The sequence below is a fragment of the Solea solea genome, chromosome 9 (genome assembly GCF_958295425.1).
Source record: "Solea solea chromosome 9, fSolSol10.1, whole genome shotgun sequence".
Classification (NCBI taxonomy): Eukaryota; Metazoa; Chordata; class Actinopteri; order Pleuronectiformes; family Soleidae; genus Solea; species Solea solea.
In genome coordinates, this window is record NC_081142.1 from 28,953,481 (window position 1) to 28,976,279 (window position 22,799).

Sequence of the window (22,799 nt, forward strand, 5' to 3'; positions counted from 1 at the left end):
TGGAGGCTGTCCAAGCTAAGATCATTTCAGAGATCCAGAAAGAATTCAGTGAAGCAATAAGAACACTCAAGAGCGAGCTGGTGGACTTCCGAGGAGAAATAAGTTTGAAACTAAACGGAATTTCAACCGACTTAACGGAAATAACCGACAGAGCCGCAGGAGATGCTATCCTATACACTTAAACTTCAAGAATCCATTATATTACATGTCATTTAGCAGACGAGTACAACCTGCTAGGGGTGGAGTTGAACTTGCGACCATGAAGTCTTTGCACACAGGGCCTTAAACACAGGCGGTCTTAACCACTGAGCCACCGGGAACTAATAAAGGACTAATTAAAAAGGTGTTCAACAAGATAACTACTGATACATCAGGTGTGCTGGAATATTAATTTACATCCCATCTTGGACTCTACAAGTAAAATAAAAAACATAAAACAAATGTTTTCTCCCAATTCGCAGCATATGTATTCAAGAATTGATTCTTTTTTTATGTTTAAAACAGTCATAGGATTATAAAATGTGACATAGGGGTAAGAGACATTATATAGAAAAAATATAGAGGAAGAATTTGAAGAGTATATGTTGTTTAATGATAATGAGACAGTGTCTCCTGGTAGATTATGGCTGTTATCGGGGCAAACTTATAATGTGGTCAGCTCGTAAGAAGAAAGAAAAAGAGAAGCAAATGAATGACCTGACTGCAAAACTTAAATCCCTGAAGACACATGAAGTATAATGATATTGAAGTCAAAAAACAAATCAGAATAACATCTATGAAAGTATGTATGTCAAGCAAACTTTTTATGAAAATGGCCTGAATCTAATCAAGCAGAATCTAATCTGCTTGCGTGGAGGATACGAAAACACTTGGCAGAGAGATGTATTCACAAAATGAAAGACCCAAAGACTGAGAAGATGTACCATGAACTGGAAGATATTCAATGCTCATTTGAAACGTATTATAAGAACTTATACTCACAGCTCCAGGCAGCTGAATCAGTAGCTGCATCAGATTTTTTATCATCTCTAGATTTAACGTTGATGGGAACAATGCAGAATAAAATGATGACTCAAGACATAACGGATGAAGAAATAAATAAAGCCATATCGAGATTGAAAACAGGTCAAATGCCAGGAGGCGATGGCTCCCCAGCAGCATGGTGTAAAACCTTTCGAAAAATCCTTGTACTGGTACTTAAAAAAATGCTTTAATGATATCCTTAGGGGCGGGGAAATGGAGACAAGCTATCATTTCAGTAATTCCCAAACCAGGCAAAGACAAGACCGAATGTAACTCGTACAGACCCATATCAGAATTAAACATGGATTACAGACTATATGCATCGATACTAGCAAAAAGGATGGAGGATATTGTCCCAGATCTAATAGACCCAGATCAGACGAGCGAACCCAGGACAACGTGCGACGAGCTAGTAGCAACAGGGAATCTATAGCTATTAGCCTTGATGCCGAAAAGGATGGGAATATTTGTATATGGTTCTCAAACAATCAGGTAATTGGATGTCTGAACTCTCCATACAGTTCCCTCACCGCCAGAATAAAAGTGAATGGGTCCCTGTATAATACAGTGTTTCTTCAGGGGTGCCCCCTTAGCCCCACACTTTTTGCTCTTTTTATTGAGCCACTGGCTCAGGCGATAAGAGAGGATATTGACATAACTGGTGTATTGATTTGAAATACACAGTATAAAATTTGTTGATATGCGGATGACGTTCTTATGACCCTTAGCAACCCCAAAGTAAGTCTCCCCAAATGACTGCATTTACTTGAAGAATTCAGCTTTTACTCTGGTTATAAACTTAATCTTAACAAAAACCAGACTCTAACCTTTAATCTGAACCCACATGAAAACATTTATAGAACAAGTCAATTTAAACTGACAGACAGTATAATGAAAGATTTAACTACCATTTACGACCACAATTATACTTCCATAACAGCTGATATTAAGGCAGATATATAAAGATGAACGTGCTGCCCCGTCTCCTGAACCTCTTCCAGTCGTTACCAACTGAGATACCACCAAAGCAATTTAATGAATGGAATAATATGATATCTAATTTTATCTGGGCAAAACAAAGGCCATGGATTAAATATCAGACTACAGTCGCCCAAACATAAAGGTGTTTGGAGGATTATTACAGAGCGGCACAGCTTCGCTCCCAGGACGCTTGGTGTGATCTGCGTTATGAAGCAAAATAGAAGAAGAACAAAATTTTACAAGTGAACCTCTTCCATCTGTGTTAGGAGACAATCCCTCTTGAAAAAGAACCTACTGGGAGATCATCTAAGTAATTGGATCGCAATCCCTCTGAACATATGATATCAAAGTATGAAAGAAATGCACGACTATCACGCTGGGTAGCATTTGATACGCGCTGGACAGCAGCTTTACACGTTGGACAAACAGAAGAACACACAGACTTCAGTTTAGCATTCAACACGATTATCCCCCACACCAGCTCATACAGAAACTTGGACACTTGGGACTGAAAACCTCTCTGCAACTGGGTGCTGGACTTCCTAACATGGAGGCCACATTATGTTTATTATTATTTCAAACATTGCAGCAGCTCCCCAAAGTGGATGACAAATAAATCAGTCTATTAACTCCAACAGTGCTTTCTGTGGATTTAAAGAGACATTTTGGCTAATGTATGCATGGTTGTGGTAGTGGGGGGAAAAGGGGACCCGACTGCCCAGGGCCCGAGTAGAGAGAGGGCCCGTGAAAATCCTGATTTTCTTCTTTTTTTTTGTTGGTGATGTTTTTATTTCAAATGAATTGGGCCCATTCATTGGTGTCATAATGTATTTCAAATATATTGATAACATCGAGAGAATTAGAGCTGAAACAATTAATCGATGAATCAATTATTAATCGATTACTAAATTGATCGGCAACTATTTTGATCATCAATAATCGGTTTGAAGTTTTTTTTCATGGTTAAAACAAGATTCCTGATTGTTTAAGCTTCTTAAATGTGAATATTTTCTTCATTTCTTTGCTCTGGATAACAAAGAACTCATTAAAAGTGAATCATTTTGGTTTGTGGACAAAACAACACATTTAAGAACATCATCATTTACAGGTTTGACGAACACCGATCAATATTTTTTAAGGTTTTCTGATATTTCATGGACCAAACGATTCATCGACTAATTGAGAAAATAATTGACAGATTAATCAATTATGAAAATAATCGTTAGTTTCAGCGCTAGAGAGAATTAACTATGTGTCACTGTCACAGTCCTCCCAACATATTGGACATTCTGGGGGCCCCCTCCTGGAAGCACAAAATGGTTTAGTCCGCCCATAGACCGCACGGGTGGCAAGTGTAACGTCAGTGAGCTCAGACTGAATGACCTGGGGGCGAGCTGTCATCACGCTGCCCAAAAATCAGAGAAAGAAAGAGCGGAAAGAAAAAGAAAAAAGGCAGTAGTGTTGTAGTCAAGACCACCTAAACCGAGACCAAGTTCGACACCAAGACCACAGTGTATCGAGACCAAGACAAGACCAAGACTTTGAGGGGTCGAGACCGAGACAAGACCAAGACCGAGGCAGTAAAACTTTGACGTGGTCCCAGCCGTCTCCGTTAGCGTCGCTTTGCAGAATTTACACGTTGCGCTGTGTTTTCTTTTGGAGGTATTTATGCACAAAAAGTCTTTGTGGTTCAGGTAACCACATTTTATTATACAGTAGATGAGTCGGCTGACATCTTCTCACGGCCTCTTCTCCTGTCACTCACATGCACTTTTGTGGGGGGCGTGTGAAAGGGGGCGGGAGGGGTGACAGAAGTTAACGGTGACAAAATTTTTTAATTATAAATAAGTCAAGTTATTGGTTCGAAGCAATACGATTTACGCAAAATCACAGTAATGATATTAACAAGTTCATCCAAAAATGCACAGGCAATTTATTGATATCGCCACAGTTGTGGTCTTGACCGGTCTTGAAATAAAATCCCGAGTCCGCTTTGTCCGAGACCGAGACGAGACCGAGTAAAAATGCAGTCGATTCCGAGACGAGACCGAGACCTTCAAAAAGTGATTTAAATGTTTTAAATGTTTTTAAATCAAAATGTGCATGAGTGTCATGGATCAGAACATTCAAACACAAACCAGATGTAGCCTAATGATTATAGGTATTATAGCACAAGAAAGCCTAATGCATCAATTCAGGTGGTGAATGAAAGAATACGTCATCAATATAATCTGATCTGACTGTAGCTTAAACCCCTAACTATCCTTGTTTATTTATAAATGAATACCCCGACCTTTTTTTTTGGCTTGTGAGCTTCGTGCACTGGCATGGATGAGGGCTCACTGCCATTAAGAGTGTACAGGGCCCAGAATTTGGTGCTACGCCACTGAATGTACTGTGTGTACACTAATCAATGAAAAGTAGTCTTGACCTTTTTAGAGATTTGAATGCAAAAATGCTACAAATATCATTAAATGATGTTTTCTCACTCTCAGAGCTGATGAGTCATAAGAAACTACAGCTGTGCACAGAATACTCAAAGAATGATAACACATGTTCATTGTGGACTTCTGATGAAAGAGTTTAACACAGAACACAAATGCAGTCATTGCCGATTCTCTGCATGTTTCTCCTTTGTGACCACACAAGTATTGTTGTAACAGCTGCTTGATGTGCTGTAAGATAGTCACCCTAAACTCTAACTGTTTTAATCCAACAACTATTTTAAATATTCAAAATCCATGCTCACCTCTGTATACTAAATTATGATATTTCTTGCTTCACACAAATGTAAAGCTTAAGCACACTGACACAAAGAGAGTATAGCAGCCACACAATCTGGAAAAACAATGAAAAGCAACAATACAAGTTCAAGATTATTCACTTTAAGAGACGGAAGAGAAGGTGATCATGACCTGTAGTGTGAATGCCAAATCTGCCTTTATGTTTAGCACAGTTAAGGATGACTTTTTAACAACAATATCCAACAAGTCAAGAAGAAACAGCTGCTCCAATATCATAATTAACAGTGATGAAATGAAACTAAGTGAAAGACAAGCCCTGACTCCATGAAGTGTACAAATTCTTGAAATAGCAGACAACCTACATGTTTGCCCCTTTTTAATTAATCTATCTGCTCTAAAATATTCATTTAATTAATAGTGTGCTGCTGCTGAAAGTTCATTTTTAACTGTATTTTCTGACAATTGTCATAAAAAGGCGTGTATTATTCAAAATAGTTTGAATACTGCTCAGCTAGATGTTGGAACACACAGAATTGTCTAAAATACCACTAGGGTAATTTAATAAACCCGATCTAATTACAATTATGCTACTCGGGCCATTTAGTCCAGAATGACAGATTGAGATTTCATCTGATTGAAAGTAACAGTGTGTGGATCTAATAAACCTGGGTACCACTATCAGCTGTGAATGACAATTTCATATTGACAGTGCACAATAGTCCCATTAGTATAAAATACTAAATGTAAATATGACAATAAGAAAAGCACATGTACATTGACTCTAGTGTTACAGTACACAAATACAGAAGGACAACACATACTCAAGTGAAGCCAAGCTATTAAAAACACAGTTAGGGGATGAGTGGTCCACTGTAACCTTTATTATTATTTTTAAACATGATGAGGAAAGTCCATTCAGAACACGTTTGGGTTATTACTGATTCATAATCTCCAATTCCAATCTGTACAAGCAAGGTTACTTATAGATTACATTGTGTGATTTCACACGACATTCCTATAGGCTGCTAATTCAAACATAGGTGATAGTAGCAGTCAGATTAGGCTGTAGGCTGAGGAGCAGTCTTACCTTCATAATGGTCACAGTGAGCTCGGTCACCTGATCCTGGACCTGGTCTAACAGCAACACCTGAGAAAACAGCAGTAAAAGAGCATTTACATTTTTTTGTTATTAAAAGTGGAAGGCTGTCCTCTGTGTTTGCACTGCCACAATATTTTGTGATTTATATTTGGTTTTAATTCGATTTGGAGGAAGAATAAAGTATACTAATTGTCGAATTGTATTTTTATTTTCAGATTTTAAGGTGTATTTGACACCTTTTTAAGGGTTTGGGTCACTCGGTGTATGAAAAATTAAATAATGTGTTTTTATGTGTATTGAAAGTTACATGAAGGAAAACAGAATACAACTGAATTATTAATTTTTGGACTGCTAGAATGAACGTAATGTAATGAAATTTAATTTAATTTAATTTAATTTAATTTAATTTAATTTAATTTAATTTAATTTAATTTAACTACAATTAATGGCCAGAGAAGAAATAATCTCTTGTTTTGCAGTGAAAATGTTCTTAAATCCTTCAACAAATACTTGGAAAGCAAAGTAGCTATGTCTATTCAGTTTGACTTATTAATCTTAGTATTGATACACTTGTGGATCCTTTCATGATCGTGTGTGAGAAGGAGCAGTGTGTGATGCAGTTACTGCATGGATGAAGTCAGTCAAACCAAAGATTATCTGCTACAAACTAAATATCTGGGACCAGACATTCACTCTGTTTTAATTCAAGCGTTGAAGTTGTGAAGTATCTAGCACTGCTGTTTAACTCTGACGTGTGATGCTCCCTCATAGTTAAGTCAAGAAAAGCTTGAGGACATTTGTGATCAACACAGATGTTTGAGACATCTTTCTTGTTTCTTTCAGGGGTTTTGCTGCTGACTGGTGTGACTCTTTTTTGGAGGGGCTTCTAACCTCCTCGGCGTAATGTCTTGTCTATACTGATTTTTTTTTCAATATAATGTGCAAATAAACAAAGATTTGCAGCGGATGTTAAAGTTACTCAGCGTGGAGTTTGTACATTTGCTTAATGTGGAACATGTTGTGCTGTGTAATGGCTCTGTGGATAAACCCTGCCCGAGGATATGTTACACAGAAGTTACCTGAGGTATGTCAGCAGTTACGTAAGTTTCACTTTCATATGAACTTTGCAGTGATTCTTCTTCTAACTGTATTAAACAGTAGTGATCACAGGTGACTCTTACGTTAGTCTCTCCCATTTTGATTTCCAGAGGCTCTTCAAGTGACTGCAGCATCTGGACAATGCACTTTTCAAACTGAGAAGGCTACAAAAAAAAGACACAACAAAAACACAAGTACACACATGGACTGCAGTATGAAAATTAATATAAACAACGATTAAATAAAGGCCGAGTGTAATTTGTCATTCTTACCAAGTTAGTGATTCCCTTGTTGTCGACAACCCAGTCAACCTTCTCAGTGAGTCTCTTCACATCTGAGTGTCAAGAAAAAAAAACACAAATCTTAATTAAAAGTACAATTAGATGAAACCTCTGCAGTGCTTTGAAATGTAGCTTCATATAGGTAGAGACAAAAAATATCAACAAAGAAAATCTGGGTTTGTGTGGGAGAAAATCACATGATATAAAATGAGTGTTTCAAACCACAGACACATGTGATTGTTGCTAAAAGTTAAGTGAAGACCAGTCGCACTTCTCACACTGACCAAACATAAACTGAGCAGGTCTGCTTTTGTTAAGTTATGAGCAGTAAATCAGGACACTGACACTGAGAATATTCAATTCAATACTTATTACATTTTATTATTCTGGGTATTTTACAATTCACTAGCACAAATACCTTATTTTCTTTTTTCATATACCTGTACACACACACACACACACACATATATGTTTATATATAAGTACTATGCAGATTAAATTTAAATTCTAAATTTTTATAATTTTATTTAAATAACATGAAGATAAAATCACACAATTCACGAAAAGACACTAATAAAACGTCAGAGTGCAGAACGAGAGCCTTAATACCACAGAGACGAGTCAGGATCTACAAATCTCCCACCATTGTTTAATTAATAACTGTGTAGATTCATTTATCAAAACGCAGATTAACGTGAATGCCTGGTTTACTTCTTTAAAATAATATTAGCTGTAAGTAGATAGTAGAATTAATGAGCTCTTTTTATGATTCATATTGTCATTTTGACTGAAATAGTTTGTCATCCGTAAAGAATGGAGTCTTGGGAGAAGCTTGGCGAACACTGCCAAAGTGTGGGATGTGGTCCTCTGGTGGGCCATGAAGGAACTGCAGGCCGGCCGATCACAAAATCCATTTAAAAAAGTAACATTTCAGAGTTTTTGCAGATAAAGTTAATTTTGTTTTCTAGAGATAAACAAATGTAAAACTTGACGCCTGCAATACACTTGAAAAATGTTGGGACAGAGCTAAGTTTACCAGTGAGTCGACTTTTTGTATTAATCAAGTTCATTCTGTGATCATTCAGCTCTATACTTTCCACGATGCAGAAAACAAGGACAGAGGTGCACAACTGAGCAACCACATCAACTGTTGCTATGTGTTTAGGTAAGAATCCACCCACTGACGACATCACATTTTCATCTCTGAGACTAAGTACTTATTCAGACCTGATCCAGATTAGTTCAGATGTGTACATCTCAATGCCATCTCGACAGATCAGGATGAATTTGCTCATGCTTATGTAAGTATAAGCAGGTTCAATACAAACATGGAAACAAAGTGTTAAATCCTTGGTGGAATTCTGCACTTGTTCTTGTTTTACTAGCACATTGTTCTTGGACTTCCTGTCCACAGTGTGAGGACGTCACCAGGCCACACCCACTGCAGCTTTACACTGAACAATCAGTTCAAAAACTGTGTCTCTTTCAGCCATTATTGACTACGCTCACCAGCCTCACCTTCTGTTGTGTGCAAGAGAGTCACCATGAGGCAGTGAACTCTCAACTCCAGCAGCAGATCCTGGATCACCTGCAGCAAATCATTGGGGATTTCCATAGCAGATAGAGCCTCATGACAACTCCTGTGCAAGAAGAGAGCAGAAGGTCATAATCTCATGGAGACTCTATAACTATGTCTGAACAGCAAACAGTCTGACATGAAAACAAGTGCAACAGTTAGTGTCAGGACCTGACAGTGTGTATGATTTGTGTAAGCCAGGCTCCAGTGAGCTCCGCTTTATTCTCCCAGCCTCCATAATCACTCCGCTCCCCAGGGGGCAGGGTGGTGGGCAGGAGAGCCCCCCGAATGAGCTTCACCAGTCGATTGGTAATCTCTTCCACCATTTTCTATAAAACAAGCAGCATGCACACAAACAGCAGGGTTACGTTGCATTTCTTCATGTGGTGAACACATTTTAAAATGATATCACAGTGTTTTATGAATGATCGCTGTCACTGTCATTTTTCCAATCAGCTGACCACTGTTTAATGAGCAGTGCATCTATTACTGCATCATGGCAACAGCAGCATGTGTCACGTTGCCCTACACTCGTGCGACAGGGTTCTGTAGTGTCTCACTTCTCCATCAGGTGGCAGATGCGTTCCTACCATTCCAACATTATAAGCTACATTTAAAGTGATACAGCTGTGGTAGGATTGGATACACTCTCTCAATGTGGTTGTTAATGATTACTATAGAAACTGGAGCTGTCATACAAATGAATGTCAGTCTAATGTTGCTTGTTGTTTTGTTTTTTTCAAGTATGTTCTGTCTGTTTTATATCAGTTTCATTGTTTAAAGCTGCTAACATACTGTATATACACACTGCCACTGATATTGTTGTTCAGCTTTTTCAAAACTTCTCCCTGATCTGTTTGTTCAGGAATGTTCTGTGATTTATTCTGAGATTAAATTGTACTACTACTTTACTAGTTCCATAACTTCTTAAGGCAACTGGATGGACTGGATTTTACTAGGTGGTTTCATACTACAGGGCGATGAATACGCACACAACATTACATTTAGATTTGTACATAATTATGAAAACCCTTACTTTAAAATGTAAGGGAAACACTATTTTGTGTTGGTTGTAATGTGACAAAATGTGGAAAAGTTCAATTATTAAATGACACCCTGGTCATGATCCCTGGTCTAAACATCATAGTAACACTTACTTTAAAGTCATTCTGTCTCTGTCTGGCATTCTTCTTGGATTTCTCCATCTGTCCAGATTTCTCTCCAGTCTGCATGAATGAAACAAATGTTTAAATCTGACTTTACTGCCTTTCCAACATGAAATATTTTGGCCTTTGTTATGATTTGACAGTCAGTTTTAGTGGCTTCATTCCATCAATCAAGTTTAATTTCCAGAAATAAGAACACAACAATGTCCTTGTTTTAGGACCAAAAATAATGAATAAACCTCTCAGAACAGACAAAAAGTTATGTGTGTTATCTAAGATCTCAGGAAGGTCATTTGTGAGAACCATCTTTATCTCCAGTACACAGGAAGCTCAGGTATTTACCTCACTGAAAAGACTTCCATTAACATAAGAGATCCAAAGTTTCCAGAAATTCGGCAGCTGACCAATAACCACGTCTGACAGCTTCTCCACAAACTGCACCTGCTGTGGGGTTTCAAAGTGCTGGGCTGGAACAAAAAAATACACACTGTTCATGCTGGAACTGTACAGCAACTGTGACTCCACTCAGTACTGCAGACAAACAACACACAAAGCCAGTGATGTGCAACTCACTGCTGGCCCGGAGTGTTCTCAGGCTGCTCCCTCCCTTCAAAGACACAGTGTGGCTGAGTCTGCCGAGGGTCAGTGGATGGGCGTCCCCCTCCAGATCAAGCACTGACCGACAGGAGAGACAAGGAACAAATGCCCAATCAAAATATCAAATAAGACAATTTCATAATTCCACATTCAACAATCCTCCATCGCCTGGCTGACAGTGAGAGAAACTGACAGTCCAGAGAAATCGAGGGGATTTACGATCACCACAGGGGCTCATGTCGAGCACCAGACGTCCACTAGATGGAGATAGAGCTATGCTGCAGCAGTTTGAGTCATTGTTAAGCACACACTTACATTTAGACCTGTGAATACAACCCTCACAGTGAGTGTGGGTTCAAACGCACAACTCAAGTTACACACAGTATCACACACACAGACAGACACACACAGACACACAGTCACACACATACACACAGTCACACACAGACACACACACACAGTCACACACAGTCACACAGAGTCACACACAGACACACATTGACACACACGGTCACACACAGACACACACTGACAGTCATACACAGACACACACAGACAGTCACACACAGACACACAGTCAAACAGACACACAGTCACACACAGACACACATGGCACACACACACAGTCACACACAGACACACACACACACAGTCACACACGGTCACACACAGACACACACAGTCACACACTGACACACACAAACACACACACAGTCACACACTGACACACACAGTCTCACACGGTCACACACAGACACACACAGTCTCACACGGTCACACACAGACAGACACACAGACACACACAGACACACACAGTCACACACAGTCACACACAGACACACACAGACACACAGTCACACACAGACACACACAGACACACACACAGTCACACACAGACACACACACAGTCACACAGTCACACACACACACACACACACACAGTCACACACTGACACACACTGACACACACACAGTCACACACAGACACACACACACACACAGTCACACACAGACACACACACACACAGACACACACAGTCACACACTGACACACACACAGACACACACAGTCACACACTGACACACACTGACACACACACAGTCACACACAGACACACACACACACACACAGTCACACACAGACACACACACACACACACACACACACACAGTCACACACAGACACACACAGTCACACACAGACACACACAGACACACACACAGTCACACACAGACACACACACACAGTCACACACTGACACACACAGACACACACACACAGTCACACACAGACACACACAGTTACACACAGACACACAGACACACAGACACACAGACACACACACACACACACACAGTCACACACAGACACACACAGCCACACAGCCACACACAGACACACACAGTGCATAGAGCCAGAGGAAACAGTACAGGCTACATCTTATCAAATAGAGCAAGGCAGGTGGTGTCTGGATAAGACACCACCTGCCCCACATCCATCTGGAGGCTGAAGAGTGCAGCATATGCACTCAAGAAGGTATGAGGACTGAAAACTGTGCCAAAATTAAATAAAGACACCATTAAATAATTATTAAACGTGCCATTAATTCATTAAAATACCAATTAAGTTTATGTAAAAACATATATAATTACTTCACTATTTCATTCATTATGTCATGATCCGTGTTGCAGTGCATCATGAATTTATTGTATGTGTCAAACTCGCCCATCAAAGTCAGTGGGCGGGTTTCTAACACCTGATTGGTTACCCTGCACATCAAGTCAAGGCAAATTGATTCTACATAATGGATTGATGCAGAGCCATGGATGTATTATAAGAACTGGATGTAGCTCCGCCCCTTTGGCTCCGTTCATTCCTATGGAGCTGCTCACTGACTTCCTGGTTTATTTCCAGGTTGTGCAGCACATAGAGCATGTGCAGTAGTGTTACTCCCATCATGGGGAGTGATGGGGTGGAGTGGCTCAGTGGTTAAGACCGGTACCCTGTGTGCGAAAGACATCATGGTCGCAAGTTTGATCCACCCCTGACTGATTGCACTCAATTCCATTGTAAGTCTGCTAAATGCCTGAATGTAATGTAATGTAATCATGCCTTTCATCTATGTGAACGAGCCGTCCACGTTCTCGACTCGCTCGTCGTGTCCATGAACAGTGAAAGGCATGATGGGAGTACGCTGCTGACGTGTGCAAGTGGATTTCATGAATACTGATGTCACGTTAGCTTCAGTCTTTAAACCATGGATTTATAAATGAATGTGAAAACCAACGATAGTGAATACAGTAAAGTGAAAAGTATAATGACGTCATTACAGTTAAAATGATCAATCTAATGTTCATTTAATTGACCGTGAATATGACTTTATATGTGTTGTTACAGGAATGATGTTGTTTTCTTCCATTCACTGATAAACTGTATGATAATCATCAAATATGTTGTAAAATAGTCACAGAACTCAGGGATTTTATATTATTATTATTATTATTATTATTATTGAATATTATCCATGAATATGATTTTGGTCTCATTGCTATGCTTTGTATTTTGGTTTAAATTTCAAAGTTCACATTTCTAACTGTTTTTGTAGGTGGTTTACAAATAAAGCTAACTTCAATTTATAGTAAATATAATAATCATAAAATATTAAAAACAGAAAACCTGCAGACTCATAACAATAACGTGTTAGACGTAGTTTTATAACTCCAGATTCTTTCACTCTAATTCACGTGTTCATCACATTTATCAGTAACTTTATGAACAGATAGTGTAATTCATGTGTTCATCACATTTATCGGTAACTTTATGAACAGATAGTGTAATTCATGTGTTCATCACATTTATCAGTCACTTTATGAACAGATAGTGTAATTCATGTGTTCACATTTATCAGTAACTTTATGAACAGATAGTGTAATTCATGTGTTCACATTTATCAGTAACATTATGAACAGATAGTGTAATTCATGTGTTCATCACATTTATCAGTAACTTTATGAACAGATAGTGTAATTCATGTGTTCATCACATTTATCAGTAACTTTATGAACAGATAGTGTAATTCATGTGTTCATCACATTTATCAGTAACTTTATGAACAGATAGTGTAATTCATGTGTTCATCACATTTATCAGTAACTTTATGAACAGATAGTGTAATTCATGTGTTCATCACATTTATCAGTCACTTTATGAACAGATAGTGATGATAAGACATCAGTGGTGAAGTGTTCACGATGTCAGCATGAATCCACACAGCAGCTCGTTAAAACATCGATAATAAGTTTGAAATAAATCCTAATGAGCGACAAATAAATAACTAAAACCTGTTTTGTTGTAATATTTTAAAAATGTCAAGGAAAACCAATCATTGTCTTCATTTATCTACATTTCTCAAAGTTTCGTACGGTTCCCTGACAGTAGCCGTTCCTGAGACGTCACATGACCGCGCTTTGCTGTGCTCGTACACAGCTGTGACGTCACTCTGGGAAATAAGATTTTTCTGGGCTTTTTATGGCCTTTAGGAAGGTTTTACACATGTGAAACTCCATGAACTAAAACTACAGAATATAAAGATCTATACATGCCTGTGTCCATGTCTCCAGGTGTCCTGTGGACACTGTTACATGCGTCTCTTTTGCTTACTTTTATTTCTGAGATACTCTATCAAACTTATTTACAACCACTAAAACTCAATGTCCTGCTAGCACCGATGTTGGGACAGGGTTCGAGGTGCAGGACAAGATGTGGAACACTTGCCCGGAGCTGCTGAGACAACGCAGCGCTAACCATCAGCGTTGCCATGGAGGCATATGTGACAGTCACACATTTCACATACAGCTCAGACGAGCACAAAACGTTGCCAGAGGCATCGGCGACAAACTCGGGAGAGTTGAACTTGAGTCAGTGAGTCAGAGTCTCCATCACCACGGACAACACGGCTTATAATAATTATATTAACGCCGTCGAGACGCACCGAGGACGCCAGTGTCCCTGCATGACCCAGTGGATAGAACGTATAACAACCACATATTAAATTAAAACGTATTAAAACTTTAAATTAAAAATGTAATATAATTTGAATATTAAAAATAATGCCAATAATACCTGGTACCAGGTACTTTGCTAGTGGAAACAACTTAACCATGCCGTGCCGTGGCAAGGTGAGCCCGTGTAAACTCACTTCTGTCTTCACAGCCCAGAGGATGGTACGTTCCAACATCTAACAACATAAATATTAAATAAAAAACAACAGAACAAAGTTTTGGGCTCTTATGAGAAAATAAAGACTTTCCTCTGTCACTGACCAGATAAGTTTCCTTTAACAAAGTCAATCAGGTATCAGCTAAAACAACACTGCTCTCAGATGCAGCCCATCAGTGATTACATTTCTGCTGCTAAACCAAGCTTTAGACGTGTTAATGTTCCACACTGATCTGGCTATAGGAGTGCACGCATGTGTGTGTAACTGTACGCCCAAGCATGGCTGGTGAATTGCTGTTCTCCCCGAGTGGATGCTTTATAATTCACATTATTTTGCTGGCTGATGTATCAGAGGAGCAGCTTCACTGAGGTCGAGCCACGTCACTCACCTTTCTGGCCACAGATGAACTCTTCTCTGCAGTTTTGCATCAGGTGCAGGATCCACTTGTGCTGTGCATAGATGCACTGCCAGGCTGGGTCACCTGGAGCGTGCAGGTCGATCAGGTACCTACACAAACACAAAACCCACGGAGCAAATGTTGAAATCACTTCTACTACAGTTCTGGCAAGCAGGGATAGATTACAGGATGGAAGAATAATCCAAACAACTAATCTGATAAAGTTAAAAGAATCCCATGGAAGTTCTGTGTTCAGATGATTTAAAGTAATTACAGTAAATGGTGGTGTTTCTTGTCATTCATTCATGTTATTTGTGATGCTCACAGTTAACAGCATATGTTCACTTGTGATTTGGAGAGCAATATATCCCGTACATGGTCCGTTATTTGCCATTGTTGATTGGAGACAACCCCATTTAAAGGAGTTTGCGCAATTAAAGGAGCAGTCTGTGATTTTTTTTCTTTTTAGTTTAAAGCTGGAGCCCTGCCATGATGTGTACTGATTACTCAGTTCAACCCCCCTCCATTCACCTCCCCTTCACCTCCGCTTCACCATCACCAAGGATCAGGTGAGCAGACAGCTGAGGAGGCTGTGCCCAAGGAAAGCAGCGGGCCCGGACAAAGTGTGTCCAAGGATGCTCAAGGCCTGTTCTGCTGAGCTGGGGGAGCCGCTTCAGCATGTCTTCAACCTGAGCCTGCAGCTGGGGAGGGTCCCCGTGCTCTGGAAGACTTCATGTCTCATCATGAGGACTTTTTCTCATCTGGACAAGGAGAGCGGTGCTGTAAGGATCATGTTCTTTGATTTTTCCAGCACCTTCAACACCATCCGGCCCCTCCTGCTGAGAGACCAGCTGACAGAGATGAGGGTGGACTCACACCTGGTGAGATGGCACAGAGAGACCACAGTACGTCAGACTGAAGGACTGCACGTCGGACACTGTGGTCAGCAGCACCGGAGCACCACAGGGGACCGTGCTCTCTCCCATCCTCTTCACCTTGTACACATCTGACTTACAGTCCAACTCTGGGCTCTGCCACATGCAGAAATATTCAGATGACACTGCGATAGCTCAAGGATGGACGGGAAGGGGGGTACACGAGCCTGGTTGAAGACTTTGTGAGGTGGTGCAGCTGAACATCTCCAAAACCAAGGAGATGGTGGTAGATTTCAGAAGGAAGAAACCACATCTCCAACCTGTGTCCATCGAGGGGGTCGATATGGAGGTGGTCAGGACATACAAATATCTGGGGCTGCAGCTGGATGACAGGTTGGACTGGACAGCAAACATGGACTCTGTCTACAGGAAAGGACAGAGAATCCATCCATCCATCCATCCATCCATCCATCCATCTATCTTTCTTTCTTTCTTTCTTTCTCATAAAATAAGTGAATCCAAAGCAGGTAACAGTAAAGTAGATTACACTTAAATCAGCAAAGATTTAAACCTACAAAATAAAACATTACCAACAGTTCTTTAATAGGGCTGGGACAATTCATCCACCTTGTGCATATTGAAGTAAGATACCGACTCCTGGTCAAAGGATGGATGGAGAACAAGCAGAAGTAAAATTGTGGGATATTTTAGACAGAGACAGTTTAGTAGTTTGTAAGCCCTGTAGAAGGACACTATAAGTGCTCTGCATTGTAAATGACTTATTTATCTGTTTTTATCTGTATCTGTATATGTTTTACAAAAAGAGTTTTATTTCAAGTTCTGAGCCAGGAGATCATTTTCATTGGAAAGACGGTTAAGCTCTTGCTTTATTAGGGTTCGAGCTACAAGGTTGCAAGAACCCTATTGAAACTGGAAGGATTATTTTTTATTATGTTGTACTTTGCAAACTTGTTTTAATCTTGTTACATTCTTATTTGTAAGAAAAGATGGTTAAATAAAATATTGAAATATTAATATAATTAAAGACATGTTTTTGACATTTATTTTGGTAAATGCATTGCTATATTAATATAAGAGTGGAAAAAAAAATATTGTTAGAATAATCCATAAATGAATCATTGGATTAATCAACTAATCAAAAAAAATCGCTAATTTTACTGATAGAAAATAATCTTTAGGTGCAGCTCTAGTATTTAATGAAAATCCAATGAATGTAAGTGATAATAATGATTAAAGATTATGTTCATGTTATCAGTAAACCTGATGCTTTTGCTTTTGCTGAAGCACGAGAAGGGAGAGGCAAGGGGCAAGAAAATATAAATAGAAAAAAGAGAGTGGGGCAACAGGAGGCCAAGAGGGTTAGAGGGCATAGGAAAAAAACAGATGGAGGATAAAGTCCTGCTAAATGATGACAGAGGAACCAAAGGGAGTAAAAGAGATAGTTCATGACTTTGACTTGAATATTCAGACATGTTACATCATCATGTAAATTGTGTAACATGAAAAGATAAAGAGAAAAGATTATAAAATGTAGGATGAATTAACTCACTAATGCAAGTAAAAACTAATATATGTACATGAGATATGATTTCTGCAAAACAGTTGAAGGTACCTGATGTATCGCTTCTGGTCATGCAATGTTGATGGCGTCTGCAGCAGTTTCTCCAATAAGAGCCTCCTCAGAGCTCCGATCCTCGTCTCAACCTCGACGTACACTACACAGAACAGCGTACCAAGAGTACCAATGTAATGACAAATATCTGATTTTATTTCATTCATTTCATAAAGATGATAGTTTACCTTTTTGGAAAACAGGGACCTCAGTGTTACCAAACAGAGATTTGGCTTTCTCATAATCATTGATGACCACATCATAATCTCCCTGGAAAGAGAGGACAATTCAGTTGACAAATTTATATTCAGCCATCCTTAAGATAAATAAGCTTTACATATCGAAAAAGGCAGAGAGACAGGAATTAAAATACACTTAAATTTTACAGTAAAAATCTATCAAAACAAAGAATTTTGCTCAGTGTCTCATTATCTTGTATGGTCTATGAGATATATATGTATATATACATACATATATACATATATACAGTGGGTACGGAAAGTATTCAGACCCCTTTAAATTTTTCACTCTTTGTTTCATTGCAGCCATTTGCTAAAATCAAAAAAGTTCATTTTATATCTCATTAATGTACACTCAGCACCGCGTCTTGACAGAAATGTAGAAATGTTTGCAAATTTATTAAAAAGAAAAACTGAAATATCACATGGTCATAAGTATTCAGACCCTTTGCTCAGTATTAAGTAGAAGCTCCCTTTTCAGCTAGTACTGCCATGAGTCTTCTTGGGAATGAAGCAACAAGCGTTTCACACCTGGATTTGGGGATCCTCTGCCATTCTTCCTTGCAGATCCTCTCCAGTTCTGTCAGGTTGGATGATGAACGTTGGTGGACAGACATTTTCAGGTCTCTCCAGAGATGCTCAATTGGGTTTAGGTCAGGGCTTTGGCTGGGCCAGTCAAGAATGGTCAGAGTTGTTTTTACGAAGCCACTCCTTCGTTATTTTAGCTGTGTGCTCAGGGTCATTGTCTTGTTAGAAGGTGAACCTTCGGCACAGTCTGAGGTCCTGAGCACTCTGGAGGAGGTTTTCTTCCAGGATATCTCTGTACTTGGCTGCATTCATCTTTCCTTCAATTGTAACCAGTCGTCCTGTCTCTGCAGCTGAAGAACACCCCCATAGCATGATGCTGCTGCCACCACCATGTTTCACTGTTGGGATTGTGTTGGGCAGGTGATGAGCAGTGCTTGGTTTTCTCCACACATAACGCTTAGAATTAACGCCAAAAAGTTCAATCTTGGTCTCATCAGACCAGAGAATCTTATTTCTCATAGTCTGGGAGTCCTTCATGTGTTTTTTGGCAAACTCTATGCAGGCTTTCAAATGTCTTGCACTGAGGAGAGGCTTCTGTCGGGCCACTCTGCCATAAAGCCTCGACTGGTGGAGGGCTGCAGTGATAGTTGACTTTGTGGAACTTTCTCTTATCTCCCTACTGCATCTCTGGAGCTCAGCCACAGTGATCTTTGGGTTCTTCTTTACCTCTCTCACCAAGGCTCTTCTCCCTCGATTGCTCAGTTTGGCTGGACGGCCAGTTCTAGGAAGAGTTCTGGTCATCCCAAACGTCTTCCATTTAAGGATTATGGAGGCCACTGTGCTCTTAGGAACATTGAGTGCTGCAGAAATTCTTTTGTAACCTTGGCCAGATCTGTGCCTTGCCACAATTCTGTCTCTGAGCTCCTTGGGCAGTTCCTTCGACCTCATTATTCTTATTTGCACTGTGAGCTGTAAGGTCTTATATAGACAGGTGTGTGCCTTTTCTAATCAAGTCCAATCAGTTTAATTAAACACAGCTGGACTCCAATGAAGGAGCAGAACCATCTCAAGGAGGATCAGAAGAAATGGACAGCATGTGAGTTAAATATGAGTGTCACAGCAAAGGCTCTGAATACTTATGACCATGTGATATTTCAGTTTTTCTTTTTTAATACATTTGTAAAAATGTCTACATTTCTGTTTTTTTTCTGTCAAGATGTGGTGCTGAAATAAACTATTAATGAGAAATAAAATGAACTTTTTTGATTTTAGCAAATGGCTACAATGAAACAAAGAGTGAAAAAATTAAAGGGGTCTGAATACTTTCCGTACCCACTGTATATATATATACGTATATATATATATATATATACATATATACACATATACATACATATGTATGTATCAGGGGTCGCGTTAACCGAATATTTTCCGTCATTGACCGTTTTTTTAAAACGGTGACGGAAAAATCTGAGAGCCATCCGTCATTTTGACAGATTGCAATTCACACCCCTAAAAACTATGTTGATAAAAGAGGTGAAAAAAGAGGGATAGATGCAGATGAAGGACAAACTCAGCCCTTGGCCTCAGCGGCAGTAAGGAGGTTAGGCGAGTTCAGTGGGAGCGGGAGTTCTCCTGGCTGAGGAGGGCGGATAGAAAAATGTTGTGCGACAAAATAAAGATTCCCATCGGAGAATCTGAGCATCATTTCTGACCTGGACACCGTACTCAATGCATCTCGCTATCCTTGTAGTGCTGACAGCGTGTTAAAGAGCTATGGACAGGAGGCTTTGGAGCGCGTCTGTGACCGGTGCAGCTGATCCACTGGTGCAGAAGGAGCGCATGTTGCGGGATTTCCTACCACGCGCAACTACGCGCAAGCAGGCACGGGATTTAAGTCCATGTGGACCAGGAGGAAGGTGTGAGACTGTGCGTTTAGGCCACAGGTGAACTCTTCATATTCCACTGCAATATGAACAATGCAATTGAATATGTCATTATTATCATTTAAAGTGACCGGTAAAAATTGATTATGACGGGATTTTTATGACCCTGTCAGTCAAAATGACAGACAATGAAAAAGTCTAGCGCAACCTCTGGTATGTATATGTGTATATGTATGTATATATATACATACATATATACACACGTACTGTATATATATACATATATATGTATATATATATATATATATATATACGTGTGTATATATGTTTATATATACATATATATAGATAGAGAGAGAGAGAGAGAGAGAGAGAGTACTGTGCAAAAGTATTGGTAATTATTTCTTAATCACTTTCTTGAAACACATGGAGAAAATACAGGAAACATGTACACTTTTAATATGAAACATACAGGTTAAAGTGTCAACTATTTAGTGTGACCTGCTCTTACACTTGAACAATAGCACGAGCCTGGCTTTCTTAAACCTGGACTGGAACCCTAAGTAATAGGGATGCCCGATATTGGCTTTTTAACCGATATTCGATATGTCGATATTGTCCAACACCTGAGTTTCGATTCTGATATCAACCACTACCAATACATACAGACTTTTTTCCCACAAAACATCACTATCTCCTGTCGTGGAATTAAAACATATTGCCAACTTTGATTGTCAATAGAACGATCTATAAAAGCCTTTTATAGATCTTTATATTCTATATTTTTACTTCATGGAGTTTCACATTTGTAAAACCTTCCTAAAGGCCATAAAAAGCCCAGAAAAATCTTATTTCCCAGAGTGACGTCACAGCTGTGTACGAGCACAGCAAAGCGCGGTCATGAAAACTCTGAGAGTCACGAAACTTTGAGAAATGTGAATAAATGAAGAATATGATGGGTTTTCTTTGACATTTTTAAAATATTACAACAAAACAGGTTTTAGTTATTTATTTGTCTCTCATTAGTATTTATTTCAAACTTATTATCGATGTATTAACGAGCTGCTGTGTGGATTCATACTGACATCGTGAACACTTCACCAATGATGTCTTATCATCACTATCTGTTCATAAAGTTACTGATAAATGTGATGAACACATGAATTAGAGTGAAAGAATCTGGAGTTATAAAATTACGTTTAACACATTGTTATTGTTCCTAATAATATGATCATGAGTCTGCAGGTTTTCTGTTTTTAATGTAATAACAATAACAATAATAATAATAATAATAATAATAAGAATAATAATAAGAATAAGAATAAGAATAAGAATAAGAATAAGAATAAGAATAAGAATAAGAATAAGAATAAGAATGATTATGAGCTTATATTATGTGAAAGCAACATTTATGGACAATAACATTGTAGATATATTTAAAATGTGTTATTATGTACATATATACTAGGGCTGGGTGATATGGACTAAAATTCATATCTGGATATTTTTTCTGTGATGCAATTGGGGTTTCTCCCAAAGCATTATAGCATATTAGATCAAATGATTTCCAGAGGCAAACCCTTTAAAAAATAAAGAAACAGTCCATTATAAGTTTAAGCCACATGCCAAATGTCAGAAGTCACTGAAATAAAAAAAAATCTCTTTCCTGCATAACAATAATATACAGTCATTGATTCAAAAATACAATACCGTTACAATTTTAACAGAAATAAAAACAGACTTAATAAAATTGGAACAAACATGACTAATAAAATAAAAATTGTATCTGTGAAAATGAATGCTTCATTGGGTTTGAACAATGTTCTCAATTATTTCACATAGATATTTAACACATAATTTAATAATGTCTTATATTTTATGATCAATATTGACAACTTCAGGCTTCCATATGTCCAAAAGTGGATGGAAAATAAGTCAAAACTCTGTAGTGTGTGAACTATGAACCAGCTAGTTCCCGCCTCCTCAGCACGAGCTGAACCATAAATCTAACACACCAAGAGAGGCGGGACTTAAGGCAGAACAGCCAACCATCAGCTGGTCACACTGTCATGTTTGAGGCAATGACAGGAGAGGGAGGGGGAGAGAGGGGGAGGAAAAGTGTGGGTGTTGAACCCTCTCACTGGGTGCGACACCCCGGTGTGTGTGTGTGTGTGCGTGCGTGTGTGTGTGTGTGTGTGTGTGTGTGTAGGGACCCAGGGAGAGGAGAAATAGGTGTGAACTTGCGGCTCAAGTGATAAAAAAATTAAAATATCGTTATATTGCCCAGCCCTAATATATATGTGCATATATATATATACATATATATAGGTATTACATATACTTTATATGAACTAAACATACAGTTAAAAATGTGCTACAATGTACACACTGTGTATTTTCCGTAAACTGTGATTATTATCATATCGTATGGATCCGTGAAATAACGAGCTGAGGCG

The 22,799-nt window shown here is 39.0% G+C and overlaps 1 protein-coding gene across 2 annotated transcripts in view; it reads right to left on the reverse strand.

The window, feature by feature from the left end:
- exoc2 (exocyst complex component 2) overlaps positions 1 to 22,799 on the reverse strand; it is a 71,418-nt gene that overhangs the window by 6,126 nt on the left and 42,493 nt on the right. For both annotated transcript variants that reach the window (XM_058637742.1, XM_058637741.1), the window contains exons 9-19: positions 17,879 to 17,960; positions 17,687 to 17,793; positions 15,174 to 15,288; positions 10,542 to 10,643; positions 10,311 to 10,435; positions 9,960 to 10,028; positions 8,974 to 9,131; positions 8,745 to 8,866; positions 7,218 to 7,279; positions 7,029 to 7,109; positions 5,836 to 5,895 (exon numbers count right to left, since the gene is read on the reverse strand). In XM_058637742.1, coding sequence (XP_058493725.1) covers positions 5,836 to 5,895; positions 7,029 to 7,109; positions 7,218 to 7,279; positions 8,745 to 8,866; positions 8,974 to 9,131; positions 9,960 to 10,028; positions 10,311 to 10,435; positions 10,542 to 10,643; positions 15,174 to 15,288; positions 17,687 to 17,793; positions 17,879 to 17,960 — 1,083 coding nt within the window. The remainder of the gene's footprint in view (positions 1 to 5,835; positions 5,896 to 7,028; positions 7,110 to 7,217; positions 7,280 to 8,744; positions 8,867 to 8,973; positions 9,132 to 9,959; positions 10,029 to 10,310; positions 10,436 to 10,541; positions 10,644 to 15,173; positions 15,289 to 17,686; positions 17,794 to 17,878; positions 17,961 to 22,799) is intronic.